The sequence below is a fragment of the Oryx dammah genome, unplaced genomic scaffold, assembly GCF_014754425.2.
Source record: "Oryx dammah isolate SB20612 unplaced genomic scaffold, SCBI_Odam_1.1 HiC_scaffold_24, whole genome shotgun sequence".
Classification (NCBI taxonomy): domain Eukaryota; kingdom Metazoa; phylum Chordata; class Mammalia; order Artiodactyla; family Bovidae; genus Oryx; species Oryx dammah.
The window spans coordinates 69,359,496-69,382,685 of NW_024070208.1; the positions used below are offsets into that span (position 1 = coordinate 69,359,496).

Below are 23,190 nucleotides of genomic sequence, written 5' to 3' on the forward strand. Positions count from 1 at the left end.
TATTGGAATTGCCGCAAATTTCAGCTAAATAAGAAATCTAAATGAACCCTCTCTACTTTCAGTGAAGGGTTCAAGCCCTATGAGGCCACAAGCTGTCTTTACTGTTTTCATTTCCCCAAATCCCCTAATATATATTGCAAAGTTTATTCTGGGCAGAACTAAATTCTTGCACAAAATACTTAACACAAAAACAAACCTATGCCTCATATGTGACCCCACTGATCTTATGTCCCCCAAAATGAGAAGAAAAACAGACATGTTGCCATCAAAAAAAAAAAAAATCAAGAAGATGCATCAATTCCAATTCATTATCTCTATTTCAAATACAATTTATTCAGAACGCTTATTTGGAGCTTCCCCCAAACTTCCAAACTTTTATCTCCCAAAGTCTCCTCACAGCATAGTTTAGATTTTTAGACATTCTCATTCTCTGATGATTCATTCAGAAGGGACAAACAAGGGCCGCCTTCAACACAGGAGTGAATTTCAGGGTGCAATTCTGTCTTGCAGAGACTCTCTGTAGCTGTCAACTTGGCTCAGGCGTGAAGTCCTGAACACCCTCTGTTACTACTTTTTTTGTTCCTGGTCCCTTCCCCTGGGGTCATGACCCTTCAGGTCCACCTATCAGACTTGAGTTGTGCCTTCAATTCCCCAGAGGAAGTCACTGAAAACACAGTAAGTTGACAAAAAAGGCCCCCGGTTCACTGAGGCAGCATCTGATGGATTTCCTTGTGTTCCACTGGGAGGGTAGAGGACTCTGGTGCAGCACCATGGACCCTCTTGTTCTCTCCAATGCCTCTTCCACCTGGCCTCCAGGGTTTTCTTAACAACTACTTCAGCTCCTCATGTTTCTGCCCAAGCGTCTTTCTCCTCAGGCAGGAGCCTCAGATGCTTCTATAAGATGACCTGACCTGCTAATTCACTCAGTCATGGCTGACTCTCTGAGACCCTGTGGCCTAGTCCACCAGGCTCCTCTGTTCATGGGATTTCCTAGGCAATCCATTTCCTCCTCCAGGGGATCTTCCCGACCCAGGGATAGAACTTGCATCTCTTACATTGGCAGGCAGTTCCTTTACCACTGAACCATACAGCGTGGCAACTAATTTTTATTTATTTATATTTTTTGCAACTGATTTTTAATATTTAAGGCAGAACACTGACAGAGACTTCAGCCCCTGGCCGACACTGCCCTACAATCCAAAATATTTTGTGGCAAATGGTATGATGTTTGAAAAGAAGCACAGCCAATCACACAAATTTGATTTTCCTCCAAGTAAACAGAATAACTAGTAAAGTAGTTGAGCCTACCTTTTCACTGAATTTCTATGTCACCAACCTACATGATTAGGAGAAAATGCAAACGGTTAAAAAAAAATAAAACAGTGATTTGAGTTCATATTTCTGGTAATTAACCACTAGCTAATAATTGAAAGATTGCTTAAGCTCCATAAACAAAACAGACAAGGCTCACCAGCCCTGAGGCAGAGGGTGTGATGGAAAACCCCCCAGCACCCACACTGGCTTTGACTATAAAACCACTCTTCCTTACCAGGTCAGTCTTTAAGACTATCCTGTCCGTCTGTCTTCTAGGCAATTCGTCTCTCTCAGCAGAGACTCCAGACCGACAATGTGGAATTCTTTACACAATATTGAGAACAGCAGTCCAAAATTTAACACCAATTTAAAAATCTAATACCATTTCTGCCTGTTACTCAGAGTTAAAGGGGGAAGGCTAATTATAAATCATATACTTTCTATCTGGGCAATAGAAAGTCAACAGGACAGACTTTAGGAAAATTCCAGCTAAACCAGTTCATTCTTTGAAGCATAGGTCAATTACGAACAACCCTCAGCTTGAATAGGTAACTGCATATTCAGAAAGAACAAAAACATCTTTTGAAAAGCCTCTCTGTATGTGATCTATTATTAAAGGGCTTATTTGATCGGAAGTTAAGTAGAGAGAGAAACCTCCCTAGAGAATCTGAGGACAGGCTAAAACAGCTTCCTTAATAATTTTGGTACATTCTTCCGTTTGCTTTAAAAAAAATGGTTCCTATAAGCACAAAAGCTTGCAGAGGTGGGAAAAAAGCAACCGAAAACAGAAACAAGTTTTGTCAGCAGGGAGAATGCTCTGCAGGACATTCTTTATGGATGGCCTGTGACTCAATGGACATGAGTTTGAGTAAACTCTGGGAGTTGGTGATGGACAGGGAGGCCTGGTGTGCTGCAGTCCATGGGGTTGCAAAGAATCGACTGAACTGAAGTGTCACCCTGGCTCCAGGCTGTCCTGTCTCCCAGCCCTAAACCAGCCTGTGAGCTGAATGCCACCATCAAGAGAGGCATATCCAGATGAGACCTTTCTCCCTCAATCCCCTGGGAAGTAGCCCTCAAGCCATAGGATATGCATGACCCCTTTATTAATAAAAAAGGATGCAACCCACAAGCTTTTTTTCACTAGGAATCTCAACCATAGGACTATAGGGAAACCAGAATTAACATTAATTCAAATTAATCTTCATCACCCATTAAATAAGACACTTTCCTAGGTTCTAGACCTTAGATAGGGTCTTTTTTTTTTTTTTTTTTACAGAGTTCACATTTGAGAAGAGGGATGATAATCAAATTATAAAGACAGGTCAGTTCAGTTCAGTCGCTCAGTTGTGTCCAACTCTTTGCAACCCCATGAATCGCAGCACGCCAGGCCTCCCTGTCCATCACCAACTCCCGGAGTTCACTCAGACTCACGTCCGTCAAGTCAGTGATGCCATCCAGCCATCTCATCCTCTGTCGTCCCCTTCTTCTCCTGCCCTCAATCCCTCCCAGCATCAGAGTCTTTTCCAATGAGTCAACTCTTCGCATGAGGTGGCCAAAGTACTGGAGTTTCAGCTTTAGCATCAAGAACAATGATAATAACCAAACAGAAAATAAAACAGGGAGACACGCCTGAGGGTGGGGGCGGCCACTTTAGACAGAGTGAAGAACACAGCTCACCAAGGAGGCCAGGTGAGGACCAAGACCCAAAGGACAAGTGGTTCGTCATGTTCCAAGCCAAAGGAACAGCAGGGCAGAAGCCCAAAGGCCTAAAGCACTTCAAGAAAAATTCTGAGATGCTAAGTGTTTGCCTCTTAAGCAATAGAGAGCATAAAAGAACATCCTGTAGAAGAGAGAGAACCAGGGAACCTAGGAGAGATAATAGCTGGGCTTGAGGTCCCCGAGGAAAGCAGCAAAGGTGGCTGACATCTAATATCTCCTTTCCATCCACCCACAGGCTAATGCTAACATGTTCAATTGGGCGAATAAAGAAACTGGCTCAGACTGGATCTGGACCAAGATTGAGATCACACAGCTGGATACCAGCCAGGACAGTCAGCACGGAGTTCAAAGTTACTTACTGAGCCTCACCTCAGACATGGGGTCCTTCCAACAGGGCAGAGGGTTCCTCAGCCTTGGCTGAGCCCAAGGGAGCCCCCAGGCCCCTCGGAACCCTCGGCCTATTCTTCCTCCAACCCACTGCAAAAGCACTGTAACCAGTCTATCGTCTTAGCTACCTAAGACAGTGAAGGTGCAAGTCATCTGGGAAACAGCCAGCCTCTCCACCTGACCCAGGGCTTCCCTGGTGCCTGGCTGCTCAAAGTGCCCTCGTCTTAGCTTTCTGTTCAGCTGGCTTAGCCGGAGATAAGCACCTTCACTGGCTGGACTCGCATACACCTTCAGGAGACCACTGTGCCTCCAGTCCCAGTGACTTTGTGCATTCCCCCGGGACCCAAGCAACCCAGATGCCCACGTGCCACCTCCAGGAGCACACACTCTCCTTGCAGCTTTCACAGCCATCACTCATGTACAAATCACAAGTCAGGGATTATCTTAGAAGGATACCTGCTCAAGTGGTGACAGTAACAGGATTTCACTTGTCATTACTCAGATACTTCAAAGTTTAGCTGAACTCTGTCCAGTTTCTGCCCATAGTCCACAGGGGAGAGAGAGACAGAGAGAGAGAGAGTGTGTGAGTGTGAGTGTGTGTGTGAGTGTGTGTGTGTGTGTGTTAGCCTGCCAGGTTCCTCTGCCCATGGGATCTCCAGGCAAGAATATTGGACTGGGTACCATTCCCTTCTCCAGGGGATCTTCCCAACCCAGGAACTGAACCCACTGGAAAGGGAGGAACATATTTTATGGAATATGAACTTAGCTCTGTTAGAGCGACCATATTATTTATCATCCAACCTAAGATACTGCTAGGAGTAAAACAGGGTGCTGTTAATAATTACAGTGTGATCAAGGGGTGTGAATGAGGACTGTCCTGGGCCAACCAGGAGTTGAGGCACCTAGAACAGGCCAAAAGGAGTAACTTTTAGAAAACAGAGATTGAGAATAGCTCTACAACCTCAGGCAATCAAAAATTTTACTATTAATCTGATTTCATATCAAATCAAGGTATTTTGCCCCCCTTTTGTGGGGGAGAGGAGCAGAAGGGAGGCTGCTATACCATATCATTTCATTCCAAAATAAAAAGATGCAGGAATTTCCTAGCGACCCAGCGGTTACAACTCAATGCTCTCACCACTGAGAGCCGGGGTTTGATCTCTGGTCAGGGAATGAAGATCCTGTAAGCTGCATGGCCCAGCCAAAAAAACAAAAATAAACAAAATAAACAAAAATTTTAAAATAAATAAAAAGATGCAAGCGCAAGAATACTAGGATCCTGGCCTGTCAAAAGACCAGGATATAAGAAACACAAACCCTTTGCTTTGCTCTACAATCAAGTCAAATGCTAAGATCCATTAGGAACCAGGGGACACGTCAGAAATTTAAGACTGAACATCAACACCAGACTGTTAAATGTTTAGGAATAAAGAAAGTCATCATTTGCAGTGCAATATGCTTTTGGAGATGGACTTAAGAGAATTTCTGCACAAATGAAGATACAATATAGCTTTTTTTACAAGCACCACCTGTTCTCTTCTTGGCTCACACCACTCTTGGAGCTGTATGTAACTCATCCTCCTCTGCCTTCCAAGGGTCTCTGGCATTTGACTTTCAACATCTGAAGCTGAAATTAACAGCCTCCTCCCCATTTACAGATTTGTGTTGCTTTGAACATGATATCTTTCTAACCTCTCTGCACCTCAGTTTCTTCAGCTGGAGGCAAAGAAAGTGGCTGGGCTTGCCCAGTCTTTTATCGATACAAACGTTAATCATGGTTGTGGTAGCGTTCCACCTGGTAGTACAGAAATCTGCTTAAGGTAGCAAGGTATTCTCGAAAATCTCAGCAGGTCCAGGAGTGCTCAGCGTGGCTGTGCGCACAATGAGGGGAGACCCTGCCTCTTACTTCAGCGGGAGGGGAGCTGAGAGAGGAAATGGAGGGGAGGGAGGCCAGGCCCTCCACTGATAATCCTCAACCCACATCTTCAAAGATCACCAAACCTCACTGCACGTGGACTTCTGTGGAAACCACCAAGTGGGGCTGACTTTCTGAGGAGGGAGGGAGGGAGGGAGGGACGGCAGAGATAAAAAAAACAAAACAGAGGGACCTTCCGAGGAAGTCCAGGGGTTGAAATGCCACACTTCCAGTGCAGGGGGCAGGTGTTCAATCCCTGGCCTGGGAACTAAAAACTCCACATTCCCCACAGCGCAGCCAAAAGATAAAAACATTTAAAAATAAATTTAAAAGTTTAAAAATAAGCTACAAAATAAAGCAGAGAACACGGCAGGGGTAGGAGGCAGAAAGAGGCAGGAGGAAGTGAGCACGAAGGAGGCAGGAAGTGTGGAGGATGACCACTTCCTGCCTGGAGGCCGCCACCAGCCTGGAGGGCCTCCCTCACTCAGGCCCACGCGCTCCACCGCGCTTGCGCCGGTGGGTCCTTCCACATACAGGGGGCTGCAGCGGCGCTCAAGCTCACCTCTGCCTGCCTTGACATTCTTGCCAGAATTCAGCCTAAACACGCGAGGAGAAACCACGTTGCGGCTTTAAACCGCAAAGCGGCTGTCTGTGTGGCTCTGGGCCAGCTGGATTCAACCAGTGTGTGGACACCCCACCCCCCGTTCGCCTGCCACCAACTTCTCAGAGTAAGACTTTCCAGAAGAATCAGCCGGAGATGACGGGGAGTCACCGAACGGCGAGGCCGGCCTCGGGTTCACCCGCACTTGGCAGGTGGAGTTCCGTCTCACCCACAGGAGCCTCACCCACCCCCCGGCCCACCCTCTCCACACACGTTCAGCACTAGATACTGCTTCCTCACTTTGCTCTGCCCTCACTAAAGAGAAATCAAAGGCAACTTGATTCCCCTTGTGTGTCTGTGAGCTGGCGGCTCTGCAGGATTCCTTCCGGCTGCACTTCATCCTTCCTGGAAGGGTTTCTAAGGTCTCCCCCCTTTACAGGAAAGGAATCCCTCCTGAGGAAGGGGCTGATGAGAAGGCGGCCCTGCGGAATTTCCCTTCAAAACACTTCAACTTACTTTCTGAGTGGCTCCTAGCAGAGAAGACCAAATCCACTCGAGAGGGAGGGAGGGACGGTTTTGCAATAATCCTCACTGTCCCCATTTATTGAGGGCTTGATATGCAGCAGGCACTTACCTGTGGTATTAAAAATGCATGTTTTACAAGTGAACAAACTGTGTTGCTCAAGGAACGCTCAGAACTCATATAAACGTCACCTGTGTAATCTGTGGCACCAATACGCCAACCCCTACAGGCCTAGGCTTAAGTTTTAAGCCATCTCCCTTCTATGTAAGCAAGCTCCCAGAGTTTTCGAGCAAGCTCTGGGAGGTGGTAATGGACAGGGAAGCCTGGCGTGTTGCAGTCCGTGGGGTTGCAAAGAGTCTGACATGACTGAGCAACTGAACTGAATTTCTGTTTAAAAACAGGACAATTGGTGGTAGAGAGAAGGAAGTGAGGTAGGAAATGGTTCAGGCCAAAATGGTCATATTTAGAAGATACCACAAATTATAACCATTATTACGTGTGTGCAATTTTATTTAACAGTACCGTGTACATAGTGGATAAGTAACTTTGTATATGAAATATCTAGTCTTTCTAGATATTTAGAAGTGTTTAATGCATTTAAAAGTAGAAGTAGTGTAATAATGCTTCTTGTAAATAGCTTTTTAAAACTGATGGGAAATACTGTAATTTGGAAATGGAATTATTAAACCTCCTCTCTGAACAGAAAGAAAAACAAAAAACAGGACAGACAACTTTCTCTCTTTACAGAAAGGGAAGAAGGTACACTGCCAAAAATCCCTTCAGTAGAAGTTTGAAGTAATAGCCAGGTGGGTTTATCACATAATCTGTCACATCCTCACCAACAAAACACACCAACAAGGGTCTGAAAAATAAAAGCAGCTTATTGGGTGAGCAACTTTATGTTCACGAGCTTTCTGTTGACAAATGTGAGATTTCCTCTCAATCACCCTTATAAGCTCAGTCAATCCAGGCATTCTGTGTGCCCCGGATGAGGAAATACACACAGCAACACAGAGGTCATAGGCCATACTCTGGAACTTGTCACCTTGACTTAACTCTGAGCTCTTCAATGTCCTGCTTTGGTAAAAGGAAGACAAAACCAGGTGCAAGGGTTTACTATCCAAGGAGTCAGGGACCAAGTATATTTATCTCCGCACACAGGAAGCCCCCTTCCTCCCCAATACCTGGTTGAGTCCCAACAAGAGTGGGAACAAGCCAGCTGCTCTCATGCTTTGAGAGGAACTTAAAAACAGGGTGCAGATCTTGAAAATATGCAAGATATTTTCACGTATCTTTTGATATTGGTTTCTAATATAATTCCACAGTAGTAAGAGAACAGACTCTGTATGATTTCAATACTTTTAGACCATGAAAGTTCTGCACCTTGTTTCATGACCTGGATATGTATCAGTGTCTCCTCGACACTGCAGAGATTTATCATCTATGGGAACATGAATAGAATTTGCATCCTGCTGTTGTGTGAAAACTGTATAAATCTTAACCATGTTCAACTGGTTCATAGTGCTTTTCGGGTCTCCTATATCCTTCTGTTTTCCTGTTTATTCATTCTATTAACTTTTGAGAGTTTGACACTGAAAACTCCAACAAAAAAATCTTAATTTATCGATTAAATAAATAATAAATAATAAATAAATAATGAAAGAATAATAATAAATAAATAAATAATAAAATCTTAATTTATCGATTAAAAAAATAAATAATAAAGGCATTCAAATTTTAGGGCCATCAGGGTGAGTCGTCATATTGAGGGCCATCATATTGAGGGCTGAGAAACTGCTGCATACTCGCTAAACAGATAATGTTAGTTGCTCAGTTAGGTCCGACTCTTGGTAACCCCATGGACTGTAGACTGCCAGGCTCCCCTGTTCATGGAATTCTCCAGGCAAGACTACTAGAGTGGATAGCCATTCTCTTCTCCAGGGGATCTTCCTGACCCAGGGATCAAACTCATTACAGAAAACACTCAAAGAAGTTTATCTTACTCAAACCCATAGTAACAGCCTCATAGTAAGAAACTGTTCTCTGGCTCCATCCAAACGTTACAGGCAAGATTTAGGATGAAAATGTTCCACACATCCCAGAGGAGACATAGTCTGGGAGAAAGACAGGCAGGTGTAAAAAATTAACACACAGAGAAACCTCAGTTACATAGTTGGGAGACCAGGAGGGGGAGCTCTCCTGCCTGCAACAATATCAGAGCCCAGGGGCAAGAAGTAACAATCTTCCTTTCCTAGCAAGGATTCAGCCAATGAAAAGCCATGGATTCTGTTCACTACAATAACTCTCCCAAGTCTCCTTTCTCTCTGTAAGAGTTCTCCTTCCTCCTCCTTTGTAGACTTGCTCAAGGTTTCCCATGGCTGCAGACACTGAACTGCAGTTCTCTGCTGTTCCCACATAAACCCATCTTTGCGGGAGAAATATCTCGACAGTCTGTTTCAGGTCAACAAAGGGAAGGGAGTCAACACGCTGGGGGACCCCTGGATGACTCAGAAAAGCAAATTATTATTCACTTGACACATCTGAATGGATACTAGTCAATATCTCTCAGGCTGACCAGATGTGGAGTATAAAAACCCCAATATCAAGAATAAACTACAGGAGTTAAATCTGTTACACTGTTTATTTCATGGTAAGGACTTAGTAGCAGTAGTAGTAGTAGTTTAGTTGCTTAAGTCTTGTCTGACTCTTGGGACCCATGGACTGTAGCCTGCCAGGCTCCTCCGTCCATGGGATTCTCCAGGCATGAATACTGGAATGGGTTGCCATTTCCTTCTCCAGGGGATCTTTCCAACCCAGGAATAGAACCTGCCTCTCCTGCATTGCAGGCAGATTCTTTACCGACTGAGCTATGAGGGAAGCCCAAAGACATAGTAGTAAACTTTAATACACCTTTAGGGTGATCCTTCTCCATCTTCCTTGGAGCTGGAGTTATCGTATAGAATCACCAAAAGTAATCAAACTAAACGCCTAAGAGGACTTCCCTGGGGTTCAGTGACTAAGACTCCACACTCCCAATGCACGGGACCCAGGTTCAAGCCCTGGTCAGGAAATTAGATCCCACCTACCCAAACTAAGAGTCTGTATGCCCCAACGAAGATCCAACTTAGCCAAATTAATTAATTTTAAAAATTAGATATGTATCTAAAAAGGGGGAACAGAACAAAGCCAGAGAAAGAGCCCCGGAGAGCTCACCCAGATTCCATCTACAACATGTTGATTTCTGACTGTTAATGAAGAACAACAAGTTTCATACAAGTGGCATTCTGAAAATGGTGCCAAGAATCCTAGTTTGAAATTAAACATTTCTATGTATTCACCATCGATAGTTACTGAGGACCTAACAGAACCAACCTCCCTAAACCATCTCAGCACTCAGCCAGTTCACATCCCCTCCTGTCATCAGATTCTCTGATAAGAGTCTCTAGAGAGTCTGTCTTGACATCAGTGGCAGTTTCCACAACCACACTCCCTTTGCAAGGGGACAGTTCACTAACTGAAATGTGGTCAGTGTCAGGGGAATTACGATTTAAGGCAAAATGGTTGTCTGAGGATGCCTTACAAATAGCTGGGAAAAGAAGAGAAGTGAAAGGCAAAGAAGAAAAGGAAAGATGTGTGTCCATCTGAATGAAGAGTTCCACAGAATATCATGGGGATAAGAAAACCTTCCTAAGTGATCAATGCGGAAAAAAAAAAAAGAAAAACAATAGACTGGGAAAACTAGAGATCTCTTCAAGAAAATTAGAGATACTAACAGAACATTTCATGCAAAGATGGGCACAATAAAGGACAGAAACAGTATGGACCTTACAGAAGTAGAAGATATTAAAAAGAGGTGGCAAGAATACACAGGAGAACTACACAAAAAACATCTTAATGACCCAGATAACCACGATGGTGATCATTCACCTAAAGCCAGACATCCGTGACTGAAGTCAAGTGGGCCTTAGGATGCATCATTATGAACGCTAGTGGATGTGATGGAATTCCAGCTAAGCTATTTCAGATCCTAAAAGATGATGCTGTGAAAGTGCTGCACTCTATGTGCCAACAAATTTGGAAAACTCAGCAGTGGCCACGGGACTGGAAAAGGTCAGTTTTCATTCCAATCCCAAAGAAAGGTAATGCCAAAGACTGTTCAAACTACTGCACAACTGTACTTATCTCCCCCACTAGCAAAGTAATGCTCAAAATTCTCCAAGCTTGGCTTGAACAGTACACAAAACGCAAACTTTCCGGTGTTCAAAGCTGGATTTAGAAAACAGAGGCACCAGAGATAAAGTTGCCAACATCCGTTGGATCCTCAAAAAAACAAGAGAGTTCCAGAAGAACATCTATTTCTGTTTTATTGACTACACCAAAGCCTTTGTATGGATCACAAAACACTATGGAAAGTTCTTCAAGAGATGGGAATACCAGACCACCTTACCTGCCTCCTGAGAAATCTGTATGCAGGTCAAGAAGCAACCGTTAGAAACAGACATGGAATAACAGACTGGTTCCAAATTGGGAAAGGATTATGACAAGGCTGTATGTTGTCACCCTGCTTATTTAACTTATGTGCAGAGTACATCATGCAAAGTGCTAAGCTGGATGAAGCACAAACTGGAATCAAGATTGCCGGGAGAAATATCAATAACCTGAGATATGCAGATGATACCACCCTTATGGCAGAAAACAAAGAGGAACTCAAGAGCCTCTTGATGAAAGTGAAAGAGGAGACTGAAAAAGCTGGCTTAAAACTCTACATTCAAAAAATGAAGGTCATGGCACCTGGTCCCATCACTTCATGGCAAATAGAAGGGGAAACAATGGAAACAGTGACAGACTTTATTTTCTTGGATTCAAAAATCACTGCAGATAGTGACTGTAGCCATGACATTAAAAGATGCTTACTCCTTAGAAGAAGAGCTATGACAAACCTACACAGTATATTAAAAAGCAGACACATTACTTTGCTGACAAAGGTCCATATAGTCAAAGCTATGGTATTTTCAGTAGTCATGTTTGGATGTGAGAGTTGGACCATAAAGAAAGCTGAGCACCAAAGAATTGATGTTTTTGAACTGTGGTGTTGGAGAAGACTCTTGAGAGTCCCTTGGACTGCAAGGAGGTCCAACAAGTCCATCCTAAAGGAAATCAGTCCTGAATATTCATTGGAAAGAGTGATGCTGAAGCTGAAACTCCAATACTCTGGCCACCTGATCCAAAGAACTGACTCATTAGAAAAGACCCTGATGCTGGGAAAGATTGAGGGCAGGAGAAGGGGACGACAGAGGATGAGATGGTTGGATGGCATCACAGACTTGATGGACATGAGTTTGAGCAAACTGCGGGAGACGATGGACAGGGAAGCCTGGTGTGCTGCAGTCCATGGGGTCACAAAGAATCGGACACAACTGAGCGACTAAACTGACTGACTGATGGAACAAGTGCATCTGGTCCAAGATCCTATTCAACCCTCATCTCTGTGGATAGATGTGTACTAACCATCAACCTGCTGGCCTCTGGGACGAAAGTGGTTGAGAAATGCACAGCACACCCCAGGGGGCTGAAGTGCAGGACAGCAGGGACATGGCCAGGGAGAGCCTCAGCAGACTGGAGAATCCAGTCCCCAAGCTGGACACAGTTTATTAACTGTGCTCCTTATTTTCAATAATGGGGATGAGCAAGAATTATTCAATAAACCATGACAGGAAAATGGGCTGTTTCGGGAAAAAATGAAATTCTAATTGGCTTTATTGTTAGAAATGAAACAAGATTAAATTAAAGTGCCTATGGAGATTTAAATGATGCTGGGATTTTACAAAGACATATTATAAAAGCAAGAAACCAAAAAGGTTGATACACTTAATAACATTTAAAACCTCTAAATTCAGAGAAATTAAAATCTGTAAAATTATAAGTGCTATTACTTCAAAAATATAAATGCCTCTTATGAAAAAATCTATTAATACACAATTCAATCAATCAATAAATAAATGGTCAATAGGCACCAAAAAAAGGTTCTACTTTTACAAATCAAACAAATTGAAATTTAAAATGTTTGATATTATCGGACTTCCCGGGGGTCCAGTGGTTAAGACTCTACTCTTTCACTGCCAAGGAGCACAGGTTCCATCCCCAGCCAGGGAACTAAGATCCCAGATGCCTCATGGCAGGACCAAAAAACAAAGACTGTTTGATATTAACCTTAGACCTAGAAGAATTAATTTAGGTATTCAAAGTTGACACTTAAATAGCTCACAAACAGCTGTGAAGAGGGCAAATTGGTCCAACCTCATGGAAAACAATTTGGCCTTTCACTGGTCATTTTGTCTGAGAATATAGAAAAAGGAAAGATGCACCACAATACAAGATCATGGATATTCATCACATCATAATCAGCAATAAACTGTGTTAAACAAAAGTGAAAGACTGCATAAACTGCAATTAAATACCATGTTTTGAAGACTTGTATTAAATGTTAACCAAAGAAAATTAAGGCTTCAAGAATCAAAACTATTTTGTTTCATACAAAAGATGAATATGGGTAAGCAGGTATGCATAAAAATTTCTAGGGGAAAGACTAAGAAACAATCAAAATATCAGTAAGTGTACTTGGCTAATAAAAACAAATCCTTAGTCTTCTTTTCTTGCCCTATAGTTTTAAATTTCTTACACAAATAGAAAAAAATGTATATTTTTCTATAAAATCCACAACAATTACCAACACCGATATTGGTAAAAGGGTATATCCTTATACCCTACCTGCAAACTGTTGTGAAACACTAAACCGCAGATGAAATTTAAAGTACATACCCAATGAGAACATGAAAACTCGGTTTTTCTCTACAAGGTGAGCCTTCTCTCTGGGCAAAACTTCCTGGCTGGGCTCAGTTCATCATTCCCTGGTAGTGAAGTTGGGTACAGAAGGAAATCACTAAGGTACTTCAGGCTATGAATACAAGACAGCTATTATGGTCAACAACTAAGTCTGCAAACTCTGAACCCCCTCTCCTCGGGATCTTCATTCCCCACCATGGATGGAACCCGCCACCCCACTGCACTACAAGAGCAGAGTCTTAACCACTGGTCTGCCAGGGAAGTCTGGACCCCTTTTTAAAAAAAAAAAAAAGATTATACTGAAGTAACAATGCCAGTGGGAGGAGTGGCTTAAAGCAGTTGCCAGAAAAAAAATTTTTTAAAGCAGTTGCATCAACCTGCCACCAGAATCACCTGGAACGCTTCTTTAAACCTCATCCCAAGAGCTTCTAATTTTACAAAACTGATCTAGAATGAGTGCAGGAAAACTGCATTTCTAACAGGCTCCCAGGTCCACATATATAGTTAAAGCTATGGTTTTTCCAGTAGTCATGTATGGATATGAGAGTTGGACCATAAAGAAGGTTGAGCACCAAAGAACTGATGTTTTTGAACTGTAGTGTTGAAGAAGAGTCTTGAGAGTCCCCTGGACTGCAAGAAGATCAAACCAGGCCATCCTAAAGGAAATCAATCCTGAATATCCACTGGAAGGACTGATGGTGAAGCTGAAGCTCCAATACTTTGGCCACCTGATGTGAAGAGCTGACTCATCAGAAAAGACCCTGATGCTGGGAAAGATTGAAAGCAGGAGGAGACAGGGACGACAGAGGATGAGATGGCTGGATGGCATCACGAACTCGATGGACATGAGTGTGAGCAAACTGCGGGAGATGATGGACAGGGAAGCCTGGTGTGCTTCCACACCATGGGGTAGGCAAAGAGTCGGACACAACTGAGTGACTGAACAACAGGCTCCCAGATGAGGAGGATGCTGCAGGTCTGAGAGCTGTACTTTGAGAATAGCCACCCTAAAGCTTGATTATAGATGTTTCACATGCATCATCTCCCACAGCAAGAACCTGAATTGTGTACAAGAACAAAGGTGTGTTTGGAATCGCCTTCTTTGTGCATTTAGGAACAAGTAAGCATACCAAGTGGTAGGCTGCAGTCCATGGGGTCACTAAGAGTCTGGCACGACTGAGCGACTTCACTTTCGCTTTTCACTTTCATGCATTGGAGAAGGAAATGGCAACCTACTCCAGTGTTCTTACCTGGAGAATCCCAGAGACAGTGGGTCCCCGTCTATGGGGTCACACAGAGTCGGACACGACTGAAGCGACTTAGCAGTAGCAGCAGCAAGCATATCAACAGAAACAGTTACACACAGGTTAGAACAGTTACAAGTTAAACAGAACAGTTAACAGAACTGCAGTTACACACACAGGAATCACAGACTCAGAAGTCAGACTGCCTAGTTCAGGATCCCACTCCACCACTTACTCACCATGTGATGCAGGCAACTTCCTCAACCTCTATGCTTCAGTACCTTCAGCTATAAAAGATAATAGCTCCATCTGCTCCCACAGGAAAACTGGAAATGGGTGCCTACCACAATCAATGAGGTCCTCACTTTCCATTTCCATTCACACATTTTTAAAATCCACAAAAACTGTCTTGGAGAGTTCCTTGCCCTGCCTGAAGTTATAGGAACAACCACAAATCGCTTCTCTGAAGGCTAGAGATCTGGACAAGACCCCACAGGCTTCAGGGACCCCAACCCCAGAGTGGTCTTCAAAGGTAGAAGGGTAAATAAATATTCACAACAGGGAAAGCGGTTGGTCAAAAGACATACTCCAGTCGTCGCTGTGTGTCCCAGGCAAAAGCAAAACATGTTCAAGAATAGTGTCCCCATTCATTACATAAAAATTGTTTCTTTACCCATTACAAATTTGCCTTAATTAGGTACCGGACGCACACAGACAGAAGGAGGGAGGGAGAGAGACAGGGTCACAGACAGACAGAGAGCCGGGTGCAACTGGCCGGCTGATGTCCCATAAGGAATATGGTTAAAGATGGAGACATTATTGGAAGACGACAATTGGTCCAGGGCGCTAATTACATAAAGGAAGCTGCTCATAAAGCTGCTTGCTTAAGGGGGTAAAAAACGAAAAAAAAGCTCTAGCTCGGAAGAGCAAATTCCCAGAGCAGTGTTGGAGAAGCCGGCTAAGGGTAGGGCGGAGGGGGGGCAGCGGGGTGGGGGGGGGAGGGTCCAGTCTCCGGCTGGGCGGTGACTCCCCCTGGGCAGCCTCCGTTCTCCGCCTCCGGCTCCGCTGCTCTCCCTGCTCAGGGAACCGGAGGCTGCCAGAGCAGCAAGCAAATATACTGGGAGAGCCGGCGACCCCGCGACCACGTCCCCCTCCTCGGCCTGCTCCCCACACCCCCGCAAGCCGGCGAGCCGGCGGGGACCACGCGGCCGGCGCGGGGCGGCCCCACCGGCGGCAAGAAGCCGGGCGGCCTGAGGCAGAGCGGAAAGCGCCTCTGCCCCCGAAAGGCGAAGGCGGCATCAGTACCCACCCCACGGCGGCGGGGTTATCACAGCCCAGGCGGGACGCTCACCAGAAGAACACGCGCGAGCAGAGGTTCGCGTTCCGCAGCGGGTTGGGCTTCACCTCCGGGTACACCGGTTGCATCTTGCCGGCCAGGGCGAGCGCGGTTTGGGATCCAGCCGCTGAGGCGTCGGTGCCGCCTGCTGCTCCGGGAGGTGTTGGCCGGGATGCTGGACTTCAGGCCGCCGCGCCAGTCCGCGCAGCGGGAGCCAGAGAATCACTGGCTTCCGGAAGCCGAGCGCCGGCGGCCCGCCGGGTCCCCGCCTCCCAAGGCCGCGCCGCCTCCCGGACCCGCCGGGAGGGCGCCGGCAAAGCTCCGCGCCGGATCGCCGGGAGCCCAGAGCCACAGGCCGCGAGCGGGGGTGCCGGCGGCGCCTAAAGTTGGCCTGGGCTGAGGTTGCCCGGAGGCGGGCAAAGGTGCGAGGCGAAGGGAGGAGAGTAAACGGACCGCCCGGCACACTGGGTTCAGCGCCTAGGCGTCCACGTGCTCGCACCTGGCTGCGAACGCGGCCTTAATTATTGCTCCCAGCCGGGTACCCGCCCCCCGCCCCAGAACGTGGAGAGGGGAGGCGCCGTATCTGCCCGCCCCCCGCTACTCGGAAACGCCCCTTCGGCTGCGGTTTTGCAAATATCCTGGAAAAGCTGGCAGAAGGCGTGAACATTTGGCGCTCCAGGCTCCCTGTCCTCTTGGTACCAAACTACGGTCCTCTGGGAAATCCTCCGACCTTTGACGTCGAACAACCGCACGGTTTAGCACAGATTATGTTTGCAGAGCGTCAAGAGCCAAAGAAAAGTAACAAGATTAGAACTCAAAACGATTTTGGAAGATGAGTGAATGTTGCCACTGGGGACAGGCTGTTGGCATCTCGTGTTGCTGCACTGTGTAGGGACCTCTGTCTGCGAGCGTTTTGCTGCCCTTTTAGATTGGGAGGGATTCCCAGGTGGCGCTATTGGTAAAGAACCCGCCTGCCGAAGCAGGAGTCCTAGGAGACCGGGCGGGGGATGGGGTTCGATACCGGGGTGGGGGAGATCCTCTGGAGGAGGACATAGGAACCCAGTTGCCCCCAGTTCGCCAGTATTCTTGCCTGGAGAATCTCCGCGGACAGAGGAGCCTGGGGGGCTACAGTCCTTACCGTGGTACACGGTCGGACAGGACTGAAGCACACGCTTAGACTGGGAAAAGGAAATCTGCAGAGAGAGAGAGACTCACTTATGATTTCTTTCATCATGTACTCAGTTCCTAGTGGATTAACAGTGACATATGTCACAAAACATCGAGTTGGTTCGCATTTCTGAGGACCTGACCTGACTTTCAACTATGTTGTTGTCGTTTAGTGGCAAAGGTGGGGCTGACTCTGTGCTTCCTACATTGTAGCCAGCCCTCCAGGCTCCTCCGTCAATGGGCTTTACCCAGGCAAGATTACTGGAGTGAGTTGCCATTCCCTTCAGGGGATCGTCAGGATCCAGGTCTGCATTGGCAGGCCCATTCTTTACCACTGAGTCACCTGGAAAGCCAACTTCTAACTATAAGGATGCCCTAATTACGTATTATCATCCCATTTCACAAATGAGGCTTAAGGACAGAACTTGTCCAAGGTCTTAAAAATCAATAAATGATGAATTCTGATTTGGATGCATAGTTCAGCCTGGTCTGGTGGATGGACAGTGTGTGTGGATGGGTGTCTAGAATACACTGAATGAGTAACTTGGACTGAATGAACAGAAACATTGACTCCCAATAAGTGTTTAGTTATTTGTGTGGCCTTCTTACCAGCTCAGCAGTTTCTGGTCCCTTCCACCCTAAACAAAGAAAGATCAAAGTTCTTGATGCTTATAACAGATCACTTTGATAATTTCCTATATACCTTGACTAAAATCATGTTTGTTATTAATAATGACTTAACACAACTTTGTAAATCAACAATGTGTGCAAGTGTGCTAAGTCTCTTCAGTCCGGTCCCATACTTAAAAAAAAAAAAAAAATGCTTTTAGCTTCTGTTATTCAGGTTGAATACGTTTGTAACCAAGCAAAACTCTGCAAGGGCCTCCTGAGCACAAAAGCCTTTCTTTTTTTATCCCGCATTTCTAATTTGTCTGATACAATCTTCACACTTCTAAACCTCCCTGTTCCAAAAAGCAAATTCAAATAGTTGCTAATAGAAACAGGAAGAAACCAGAATGCAGTGATTAAAGCAGGATCCTGGTTCCTCCTCAAGGAATAAACATAACAATATCTTTGAGTTCTTCCATAAGAACTAAGGCCCCCCCACCCACTTGGAAGATGGTTACTTTAGGCTGAGCACAGGATTCCTGGAGCGCTGCTCTGTTAGGTCACCAGCAACCAATCAGAAGAAAGTCACTCACCCTGCAGCCCTCACCCCAAATTTTGCCTATAGAAATGTCGACCCCAAACCATCTGGGAGTTTGGAGTTTTTGAGTATGAGCCGTCCATCTCTGCCTATAAGTCAATTTTTTGATTCTCATAAAACAACCATCTCTCTACCGTAATGACACTTCCTGATCCATTTATGGGTTTTATTTCATTTTCCTGCATTGTCTAAAATAAATGAATGGAAAATGGAGAAAATAGTATGCTAACATTAACAGTGCAATTAATACAAACATGGAGAGAGCATGAAGTAGAAGAAAGGAGATGCCTCTTCAGTCTGGTTTGGATGCATATTGGAAGTAAGCTGGTTCATTATATGTTTAATTTTAAACGAAAAGATTTTTTTTGAATCTGTGAAATGTCTATAGCAGCTTTATTCATAACTCCTCAAATTTGGAAATAACCAAGAAGCCCTTCAGTAAATGAATGGATAAATACATTGGCCCAGCCAGACAATGGAATATTATTTGGCACAAAAAGGACATGCATGCACCAAACCATGAATGCAAGGGAGGAAACAATGCTTACTACTAAGTGAAAGAGGCGCAAGTGGCAAATAACCCACCTGCCAATTCAGGAGACATAAGAGATGTGGGTTCAATCTCTGGATCAGGAAGATCCCCTGGAGGAGAGTAAGGCAACCCAGTACAGTATTCTTGCCTGGAGAATCCCATGAACAGAGAAACCTGGTGGGCTACAGTCCAGAGGGCCCGAAGAGTAAGACATGACTGAAGCGACTTGTTTAGTGAAAATTCATCTGAAAAGGCTACATATTGTGTAATGCTAACTATATGACAAAAAAAGGAAACCATGGAGATAATAAAAAGATCAGTGGTTGCCAGAGGTTGGAGATGGGAATGAGGGATGAATAGTGGCGCACAGAGGATTTTGGGACAATAAAAATACCTTGTATCATTCAATAATGTTGAAAATGTCATTATATATTTTTCCAAAACCAATCGAGAAAATTAGAAGGGCAGACTTAGCTTTTCTCATGTTAACTTTTTAAAATACAGTTTATAACATTACCAAAGTTATCATCATATTCTGCTTTCCATCCCTTTAAAATTACCATCATCAGTTCCGTATTTTCTTCACTAAAAATTATTTGGTTTATTAAATATTAAGCCAAAGTAAATACAACTTGAGGTAAGAAAGATATTTATAAAATTAATTGGTATTGCATAGTGTTAATGTTTAATCTTTGTTTTCGATAGTCATAGATAGGCTCAGACGGTAAAGAATCTGCCTGCAATGCAGACCTGGGTTCCATCCCTGGGTCGGGAAAATCCCCTGGAGGAGTGCATGGCAACCCACTCCAGTATTCTTGCCTGGAGAATCCCATGGACAGAGGAGCCTGGTCAGCTACAGTCCATGGGGTCACAAAGAATCAGACACGACTGAGAGACTAAGCACAGCACAGATATATAACATTCAGGGATTTAAAAGCAGAAACACTCTTCCCAAACATAATAAACTTAACAATTTTTGTTTGTTTTCTGAACAGACTTCCTTTCGTTCCTTTTAGATATGAGCTCTCAGGGAAGCTGTAGGTGTAAAAGTAGCAAATTGCATCTAAATGAAATGTATGCTGGTGCTTCCCTGGTAGTCCCGTGGCTGAGACTCTGAGCTCCCAATGCAGGGGACCAAGGTTGATACTTGGTCAGGTAACTATCCCCTGTGCTACTAAGACTGACCACAGCCAAATAAGTAAAAAGAATTGCTACCCCATGGATTGTGGCATGGCAGGCTTCCTTGTCCATCACCAACTCCCAGAGCTTGCTCAAACTCATGTCCATCAAGTTGGTGATGCCATCCAACTATCTCATCCTCTGTCACCCCCTTCTCCTGTCTTCAATCTTTCCTAGCATCAGGGTATTTTCCAGTGAGTCAGTTCTTTGCATCAGGTGGAAGTTTCAGCTTCAACATCATTCCTTCCAATGAATGTTCAGGACTGATTTCCTTTAGGATTGTCTGGTTGGATCTCCTTGCAGTCCAAGGGACTCTCAAGAGCCTTCTGCAACACCACAGTTGAAAAGCATCAATTCTTCAGTGCTTAGCTTTCTTTATAGTCCAACTCTCTCATAGAGCTTACAACTGAGCAATTTCCGTCCTTAGAGTCCAAACTTTGAATGAAGACGTTCATTACAATGTAAATAATGGAAATAAGTTCACTGTGCTACAATATTAAAAAAATGTTGTTGGCAAAGTGATACCTGCTTTTTAATTCACTGTCTAAGTTTGTCATAGATTTTCTTCCAAGGAGCAAGCATCTTTTAATTTCATGACTGCAGTAACTGTCCACAGTGACTTTGGAGCCCAAGAAAATAAAACCTGTCACTGCTTCCACTTTTCCCCTTCTATTTTCCATAAAGTGATGTAATTGGCTGCCAAGATCTTAATTTTTTAAATATTGAGTTTTGAGCCAGCTTTTTCACTTTCCTCTTTCACCCTTATCAAGAGGCTCTTCAGTTCCTCTTCAGTTTCTGCCATTTGAGTGTATTATCTGCGTATCTGAGGTTGTTGATCTGTCTCCCTACAATCTTTATTTTGGCTTGAGAGAGGCTTCTGAGAGGTTAGTAATTTGAAGACAGAAGAGTAACAATTACATCTGGCAAAGATGAGGTATTTGTTGATTTAGCAAAAGCAGTATTTTAAAGAGAGTGGTCAGTTCAGTCAGTTCAATCACTTGGTCATGTCCGACTCTTTGCGACCCCATGAACCGCAGCACGCCAGGCCTCCCTGTCCATCACCAGTTCCCGGAGTTTACCCAAACTCATGTCCATTGAGTCAGTGATGCCACCCAGCCATCTCATCCTCTGCCGTCCCCTTCTCATCCTGCCCCCAATCCCTCCCAGCATCAGGATCTTTTCAAATAAGTCAGCTCTTCGAGTCAGGTGGCCAAAGTATTGGAGTTTTAGCTTCAGCATCAGTCCTTCCAATGAACACCCAGGACTGATCTCCTATAGGTTGGATATCCTTGCAGTCCAAGGACTCTCAAGAGTCTTCTCCAACACCACAGTTCAAAAGCAACAATTATTCAGCGCTCAGCCTTCTTCACAATCCAACTTTCACATCCATGCATGACCACTGGTAGAAACCCTAAAAGATGTGTGGAGCAGAGAATGGTGTTGAAAGTGTAGAGACAATGGTTGTACACAGCTCCTGTGAGAAATTTTGCTCTAAGGAGGAACAGAAAATAGAAGAAGTAACTACAGACTTGCAGACATGGGGAGAGGGAGGAGAGGGTGAGATGTATGGAGAGAGTAACATTGGTTTCTGAAGAATTGGTTAGTGTGGGAAAAAACCACCATTTGGTGGCCAGAAGCATTTTTTTTTTAGGCCAGATGTATTGAAAGTCACCAAATGACAACTACTCTGAAATGGAGCAGGATGTTGTGGCACTTTCCCTATCCCTCATTTCTTATTTGCAGGAAAAAGACGTCAGCCACCTAGGCCTTCCTCAATACCAAAGAGCAGGTGGCAACAGTTACTATTCAGGGAGTAAGGGGATGCAAAAACACAGGAGGAACAATCAAAAAACTATAAGGCAGAGATTAAAGCAGAAGCCCAGTTCCTCCTCAAGGAATATACAAAACAGTATCTTTAAGTTCTTCTAGGGGAACTAGGGCCCCCATCCAAGTGGAGGATGGCTGCTTCTGGCTGAACCCAGGATCCCTGGAGCACCTTCCTGTTACCTCACCACCAACCAGTCAGAAGAAAGTCATACCACCTGCAGCCCTCACCTCAAATTTTGCCTGCAAAAACTTCTCCCTGAAATGCATCAGGGACTTTGTGTTTTTTCAGCACAAGCCATCTTCTTGTTTCTTGGCCCTGCAGTAAACCTTTCTCTGCTCTAAACCCTGGTTTGCATTTGTTTAGCCTCACTGTGCATTGGGCACATGAATTTGTCTTTGGCAATAATTTCATGTATATGAATGGGCTTCCCTGGTGGTTCAGATGGTAAAGAATCCGCCTGCAATGTGGGAGACCTGGGTTTGATCTCTGGGTCCGGAAGATCCCCTGGAAAAGGGAATGGCAACCCATTTCAGTATTTGAAACAGGAAGTAGAATGGTATTTGCCAGAGGATGGGGGTTTGGGATGGGTGGGGAGCTGTTTTAATCAGTACAGGGTTTCAATCTGGGAAGATGAGAAAGTTCTAGAGATGGATGTTGATGACAGTTGTACAACAAAGTGAATGTATTCAATGCCACAGAACAGCACACTTGAAAACTAGTAAAGTAAATTTCAATGTTATTTACATTTTACCAATTAGAGGAGGAGAAAGTTCCTTTTTCTTCTACCCTTCCAAAATACTGGGGCACTGGAAGGTCAACTCATAGAAGACAGATAAACAAGAGAAAGACAGTTTTATTGACATGTGTAGCATGCATGCATGTGAGAGAAATGCAGTGTTAACTCAAATGGGTCCTTAGAACTTAGGATAAGTATAGCAGCATCTTAACAAAGAAACAGAGATTCATGGAGAAGTGACAAGACAAAGGAAAAGGAGATTCGGTTTGGTTTTTTTTTTTTTCAGAAATGCAAATTGTAGGGAGCTAAGATGGGGAAACAGTAGAAACAGTGTCAGACTTTATTTTGGGGGGCTCCAAAATCACTGCAGATGGTGACTGCAGCCATGATATTAAAAGATGCTTACTCCTTGGAAGAAAAGTTATGACCAACCTAGACAGCATATTCAAAAGCAGAGACATTACTTTGCCAACAAAGGTCCGTCTAGTCAAGGCTATGGTTTTTCCTGTGGTCATGTATGGATGTGAGAGTTGGACTGTGAAGAAGGCTGAGCGCCGAAGAATTGATGCTTTTGAACTGTGGTGTTGGAGAAGACTCTTGAGAGTCCCTTGGACTGCAAGGAGATCCAACCAGTCCATTCTGAAGGAGATCAACCCTGG

At 44.6% G+C, this 23,190-nt stretch overlaps 1 protein-coding gene across 1 annotated transcript in view; it reads right to left on the reverse strand.

Moving 5' to 3' along the window:
• The window catches only part of ABCC4 (ATP binding cassette subfamily C member 4), a 188,147-nt gene extending 171,584 nt beyond the window's left edge, over positions 1-16,563 (reverse strand). The window contains exon 1 of the mRNA XM_040267343.1: positions 15,898-16,563. Coding sequence (XP_040123277.1) covers positions 15,898-15,971 — 74 coding nt within the window. The 5' untranslated portion in view covers positions 15,972-16,563. The remainder of the gene's footprint in view (positions 1-15,897) is intronic.
• Positions 16,564-23,190: the final 6,627 nt, after the last annotated feature.